The 7,627-nt window shown below is 31.4% G+C and overlaps 1 protein-coding gene across 1 annotated transcript; it reads left to right on the forward strand.

The window, feature by feature from the left end:
* Positions 1-1,365: 1,365 nt before the first annotated feature.
* LOC139518106 (leucine-rich repeat-containing protein 40-like) lies at positions 1,366-7,126 on the forward strand. The gene is made up of 3 exons (XM_071309771.1): positions 1,366-1,494; positions 1,975-1,999; positions 5,590-7,126. Exons 2-3 carry the CDS (start codon positions 1,982-1,984, stop codon positions 6,985-6,987), a joined length of 1,416 nt encoding a protein of 471 aa, XP_071165872.1. The 5' UTR covers positions 1,366-1,494; positions 1,975-1,981; the 3' UTR covers positions 6,988-7,126.
* Positions 7,127-7,627: the final 501 nt, after the last annotated feature.

Here is a 7,627-nt window from a genome sequence, read left to right on the forward strand (position 1 = left end):
TTGACAAATATTCAGAATTTGAACCCTAAGCATTACCATTTTTACGAAAGTATTTTGGTTCATTTTTACCAAGTATTGTTTTAATTTATGTTAACCAGGTTTTGTTTTTGTTTTTGTTCATGTTTCTGTGTTTGTCTTAGACAACGCCCACCTTAGTAGTTTTATTTTGATTAATTTTTCCAAGGTTTTGTTTTTATACATATTAAAGTTTTGTCTGAGTTTATGTTTGTTTGGTTTGTTTCGGTAATAAATTATGAGTTGGTTACTGTTAACTAAATAAACTCATCATAGATATCATGACTGAAATTCACGCCAGGCGCGCGTTTCGTCTATAAAATACTCATCAGTGACGGTCGAATAAAAAAATGTTAAAAAAGCACAAATAAAGTACCAAGTAGAAGGGCATTAAGGATAAAAAATTCCTAAAAGTTTTGCCAAATACAGCTAACGTAATCTATTTCTGAGGTAGAAAAGCCTTAGTATTTCAAAAATTCACAGTTTTGTTTTGGTTAATAGTTACTTATTCAATTAAATCTTTAAATACTGTTCCTATAGGTTATAAGTATTGATAAACAATTAAAAATAGTAATTTGAAATAAGACAACAATAAGACAAATAGAAGAAAACAGGACACGGGCACCAATGGGTCAACTGATTTATTTAATTAAAATAAAACCATACTAAATATTACAGTTATACACATATGCACAGTCATGGTACTACAATCTGTCGATACTTAGGTTTTGGCTTGCACAGTGTCATATTTGTCACTATCCGTTTATGCACTCAGGTCTGTATGTTGTGGCTTTCTTGTTGTATTGATGAATACATACCCTATCATGTCAGGTCAGAGGTTTTTGTGAGAGGTGTTTCTGCATGTATTGATCTAATAATATAAAAATGAAGAAGAGGTATGATTGCCAATCAGAAGAATCTTTAACAAGAGACCAAAAGGACACTATTGTCCTATGGATTGGCGCCACTTCAAAATAGTTAACCCCGTCACATTCTGAATGAGCCTGTTCAAAATCAGGAGCCTGTAGTTTAGTGGTTGTCGTTTGTACATGTCTCTCATACTTGTTTAATAAGGCCGTGTATCAGCAGGGAAAACGATGTTCAGCAGTATATTCTTCAGGGATACAATGCAAGTTGTGGGGCACATCTCATAAAACACTCTTCTAGAAGGAGCTGAAACCATATATCGTGGTTATCTCTGTTGACATTGTAGGTCGACATGAAACGAGCTAAAGCAGAACGGATAAAGATCAAATAAAAATTAAAAACAAAAACAATTAATGTGAAATGTGAATTGTACCTGCTGTGCAAGTTAGACATGCAGCCCAGACCAGATTACATTGACCGGATTATCTCTGTAGTTTCCCTGTGTACGTGCTGGGAAGACTATCAAATGTTATACTTATCATGTTTTGATTAATAACTCCCTCCATATCTTACAGGAAGTCCGAACTGGCAGATTGGACAGATCTTTGAAAGGTAGGGAAGCAATTCTAGAAATTAATACAAAAATAGACTATTTGATTGTCCTCGATATTTTTTTTATGGAAAAAATCATCTGAGTGAAAGATATAAAACGCATGCGAACATTTAAAAACTAAAAAAAAAAAAAAAAATCAAAGCATGCTAGCAAATGTCAGTTAATCTAACTTTTAAATATATATATTTTTTAAATTCAATTCAACAAATAATTTTCGAATAAAAGACATATTATATTTTAACAGTTAAAATATTATATATTCAGACTAAAGAAAGGTTATCGACATAGCATCAATTCTAAAAAAAAATATATATTGAAATAAACGAATCAGATCGAGAGGCTAATTACATAAGATTTTAGAAATATTATAAACGATGCTTTATTTATATCGACAATGAATTAATTATAGCGTTTAACTCTGCTGTTTGAAAAGAATGTGTACAACAAACGCATTAAGGTATATTTTCGTGTATTTTCAGAAACAGAATGAAGACTGTTATTGTGGTAAGAGACTTATAGCAAGTCTAAGATTAATATATATAAGTCTAGTCTAACCAAAAGAGACATATGTTTATACTCAGAGACATGAGTATAAATAGTATTGAAAGGCAATAATGTCGTTTCACTTAATTTAAAAAAAGAGAAATATGTGTCTTTGATTTCAGCATTTAAATTTTATATAATAAACTCATATAAGATACCAGGATTGAGATTTTGTACACAAGACACGCGTTATGTCTGCAAAAAGACTCATTAGTGACATTCGAATAAATCAAGTTAAAAACTCTAAATAAAGAAGGAAATTGTAGACCATCGAGGACACAAAATTCTTAAAAGGATTTGCCAAATACAGGTAAGGTAGGCGTTGGTGTATGTTTTATTTATATTGTAATATTGACAAAACTGGATGACCAACCTAAACAGACATAATAGAGTAAAATGACAATAATTGAATAGTTGAAAGTTCATACAGTATACACTTTCTATACACAGTACCATATAATTAAATTTAAACATAAGGGCACACAAATGAAAACATTGGGAAAAAACACTTTTGTATCCGAATCGCACAGAAATAATCAACTGCACCAGAAAAACTGATAGCTTGATGCATCAATATCAAGTCAGGTCAAAAGTAAAAAAAAACATAAACCAAATGTTTTCATCGGTACAAGGACATTTTTCTTGAATATAAATCTCACAATACGCAGATAATACAACGCTTTTTCTTAAAGTCTACAAATGGAATAAAGCATGCACATAATATTATTGAAACCTCGATAGAAACAAAATATAAGGTATTTTTCTAGGTAAACTTAAACACTGCAAGGACAAATTTGAAAACTTTAATTGGAAATATAACGTAAAAAGCCTCGGTATTGTTTTGGCTCTGACAAGAAAAAATGTCAAACACTTAATATAGAAAACAGTTGGAAAAATAATAGAAAAAAAATAATGATGGGAAAAAAGGAAAATAAGCAACTATCATCAAAACACTTATAACTAAGTTTAAATATATATTTTTTTATGGGAGGGTGGTAGTGAGAAAGTAAACGCTCAGTGCTAAGAAAAGATTATTTAGAAGCGGGGTTAAAATGACAGATCTTGATTCTTACATTCAAGCATTGAAATTAAATTGGGTTAAAAGACTTAGGCCGTGCATAATCCTATAATGGTTTACTTTTTTAAATTGTTATTTGGATGGAAAGTTGTCTCATTGGCACTCGCACCACATCTTCCTATATCTAATTACAGATGAAATTTGGGCAAACTGAAAAATTATTCCAACCTACTATTTCAGTGAGTTTTGGGTTAAAATCTAATATCTGAAATGAATCTGGGTTCTCATAAATCATTAGAAAAAAAAAACAAAAAAAACTGCCCACTTTTTACCTAGAAATTTTAAAAGGCTGGAATAAAAATGGAGGCGGGAAGACAAAAACAAAAACCCTGAAAACTATAGAGATATAAGGACACAAGTTATATGGGGTTTGTATTTTAAACATTGGGTAGAAGAAGATTTAATTTTTAATAACGACATAAATAACGATAAAGGACAAATTTCTTAAAGAAGCTCAGATAAACTAAAATAGAAACAAAATTGGACAGCACAGACATGCACTTTTACGTAAAGCTATACCAAAATCGTGGAAAGAAAATTAAAGAGTAAAACATCAATGAATACTAAAATTCATATTCCACAAGATATAAAGATGAATTGCCATTTATTGCATTACAATCTGGACAAAATTTCGTTCAGAAATTAAATGATATTATAATTAAATCTAATAAAGAGTAGGATTCTATGTATGGAAGCAATATTTCACTTTTGAAAACGTTGTTTATTTTATAAAGAAGAACCTTACTTTTACATTCCATTTTTTAAAAGATAATGGAATAAAAATGTTAAGATGGAAATTACTGCATGACATTATAGCAATTAATCATAATTTGTACCATTGCAAAATAATCCAAATTGTGTGATTTGTTCAAAAAGTGATAACTTTATTCATTTTTTTCTTTTATTTATGTATTTTAATATTGATCAACATGTATTTTGTCTTAAAAATCTTGTACTTAGATATAAAATTGAAGATATTGAATAATAATGATTTGTTTTGTGAGTTATAAATGTTTTTATTTATCAGAAAAAAGAACTAAATTTGTGAATATGTTGTCGGTTCAAAAAAAATTAATTGAAACACAAATGTTATATCATCTAGATAGTCTATGTTTGAGAAAATTTCAGAGGAAAATATTAGAACTTTGATTTTATGTATTGTTTTATGAGAATTATACCTTGAATAAATACTAAAGTATTTAAATAACAAAGATTCAATCAATAATTTAACAAATCAATAAAGACCAGGTGTCAATAGCTCCTTCCTTGATCTCTTTTATATTTTTATTTTTTCACTTACCTGAAATCGATTATTCTATGTTTAAACATTTACCCTTTTGATAAGTGACTTGATGACTGTAATAAACTACTCATCATTTCATGAAATTATGTGTCAAGCAATGTGGCCAGCCATGCTTGTTAGGTAAATTCTACATTCCGTGTAAATTAGATTTATTTTCCATATCTAAACAAATGATGGACAAAAATCCGTTTTTTTCTTTCTTATATGATAGTTTATATATAGGATTACTGGATAATGTATATGTATTGAGTGCTCGTATGAATACTTTGTAAAATGCAACTAACACAAAATATACATATAAGATCCATTTTGCTAATCAAATCCTCTGGTTTCATTAGCAATTAATAACGCAGGGAGAAACTTTAGCGTCATTGTTGTAACGCTTAGAGAAATTGTTCACAACCAGTAGTGAAATAAAATATTTAAAGTTGAAAAAAATAAATAAATGTACAGACAAAATATACGTTCAGGTATTTCACATCCAACCTCTTACGGAAATATTCTTTAAACACAAAAATGCCTACATTCACATCAAAGGCTAAATAAACCTTTGAACAGACATATTCATATTCAGGAATATTGTTACGATACTGTTATCAGATCATGACAGATGGCATATTTTGGTATACAAATTGTTTCACTCATAGGGTCTTTGCATCGGAAATGAACACATTTATTCTAAAACCAGTTGTGGGCATCATACGAACTATGTTCGTCTCATATATTTTATGATGGGATGATACTAAACCCTCAACCGGAAGGAATGTGCTTGATTGTCACATGATGTAGACGTAATATTTTAATTAGTTTAATTGAGGTCTGGAGCTAGCACCTATTATCGATGTCTTAAGACCTTCTATTATTTGTGAAGTAGACACTGAAAATTTATCTTTTATTGGTCTGGCTCATTTATTGTTGATAAGACACCGATAACGTTTAACAAAGTCTGAATAGCAGGTTCATGATTGTTTGAGTATATAAATTTACCTGCCACACACTGTTGGTATGTTGCTGCTATCGTGAGGAACATTGATAGTTTAAAGAGGAAATCTGAGTTTGTATCAAAAGTTCATCATGATTTTATATAAACATTTTGAGTAATTTACATGAGGTATTTGCGCACATTCATTAATTTTATATTATTAATAATCATTTATGCTCTCTTTTTAGGTTCTTTCACTTTCTCTGTGTCAGTTAGTATCGTCAATTACCCGTGCAACATGCTCTTTACCTGGTGCAATGCAGGGTAAATGTCAATGTCAAGGTAATATCGTCAAATGTGAAGATCTTGACTACATAGCGACACAGACTGGAGGCAGTGCTTTTCTAAGATTAGAAGTCAGGAACAGTAACTTATCAATTAACGCTTCTTCATTTAATAGTTGGGGGCTCACTGAAATTCTTCTTGAAAATTGTCAGCTTACGGATTCCAGCTTTCCTCCTGGCGATTTCCATGGTTTGGAAAATAGTTTACGGTTATTAAGTTTAAAAGATAATGAATTGACTAGACTCCCAAAATTTCTGTCAAAATTCACAAACATAGAGACACTGGACGTTTCTGGAAATCCAATTCCTCACTATAATTTTAACGAAGATATTTTACGTGATATAGGAGATTCATTATTATCATTTTCTTTTGGAACAAAAATCGGTGGAACTGAGCTTTCGCAGTGGCCATTAACGTTGAAACATCTGGTTAAATTGCAAGAGATTATCCTTACTGCTGCCGACATTACACTCATGCCAATCAACTCATTCCATGGATTTGAAGGAACATTGCTTCGACTGACATTAGCAAATACCAAACTTCGATCAGTACCGTTGGCTATATCAAGACTCCGATATCTACAAGATTTACATTTTGACCACAACCAAAACGTAGGAGATTATGGAGTTCGGATCCCTCTCATTAAAGGTTTTCTACCATTTCTCAATCAAATGTCACTCAAAGATGACAATATCACTACATTTCCAGAAGTTCTACAAAGTTTTGATCGACTTGATCAACTTAACATGGACGAAAACAACTTAAAATTCGTAAGTGACAAATCGGCAAAAGCTGTTACCCAAATTACCAGCTTAAGTCTTCAACACTCTGGAATAACCCGGATTCCGGGAGCAATCCAAGACATTACATATTTAAACATTTTAGATTTGTCAAACAACAGTATACATGCAATAGAAACAAATGACCTAAAAGAGTCCGCCGAGCTCCTTACCCTGAAACTGAATAATAATCCTATTTTATACATTTCTGATAAAGCGTTCGTTAATCAAACAAAACTTCGCCGACTTGAACTAAAAGGTATCGCGATTAAGCGTGTACCATGCGCGTTAGAGGCTATGATTCGAAGACATCAACCCGGATACGTTATTGTCGATTTGTCAAACAATAAAATTGAATGCAATTGCGGACTCAAATGGCTATTTGATGTTAAAAATGACAGACATACTCGAACACGATTCAGGATTGTAGGAAATTGTGACACTGTTGATAAAACAATTCAGGACTATTTGGATTCAGACCTAGCGACTTGTCCTAATGGCATAAACTGTACCGACTCTTAGGTATAGATTCGCTCTTCCATTTGTGTCTCTTGAAGAAAAATAACCTAAAGTGACATCATCTTGATTTAATGTATTGGCATAACATCGTGGCCACAAGTTAATTGTTTTCTGTTTAGTATTAAATTTATATTAAGATCCATTTTGTTACATCTTGTGATCAATTTTATTTGGCAATCGCCAATGGCAGTCAGCAGGGTTAAAGAACATTAGTTAGACCTGTTAGTCAAATGCGTTTTGTTTAAATATACTTCTTCACTTTTTTGGTCTTTTGGTAAAAGTTGTTTGTGCTGTATTTAGACGTTTCTACAACGAAATTTGTTTTTCAATTTAGACTCGTTTATATATATATATACAACTCGTCTAAACATCAACCCAACAATGTTAGATCTGTAAATTTGCTTTCGCAAATTTTTGGTTCTTCCCTCGCCGGGATTCGAACCTATGCTACTGTGATATCGTGACACCAAATCGCCTGCACTACAGCCGTCCCGCTAGACCACACGACCACCTGAGCTATATATATACATAATCAAAAGTCAAAATCAAAAGCTCAAACCTATCAAACGAATGGACAACAATTGTCATATTCCTGTGTTGGCACAGGCATTGTCTTATATAGAAATTGGTGGATTGAATTTGT

This window comes from Mytilus edulis, chromosome 3 (genome assembly GCF_963676685.1).
Source record: "Mytilus edulis chromosome 3, xbMytEdul2.2, whole genome shotgun sequence".
Lineage (NCBI taxonomy): Eukaryota > Metazoa > Mollusca > Bivalvia > Mytilida > Mytilidae > Mytilus > Mytilus edulis.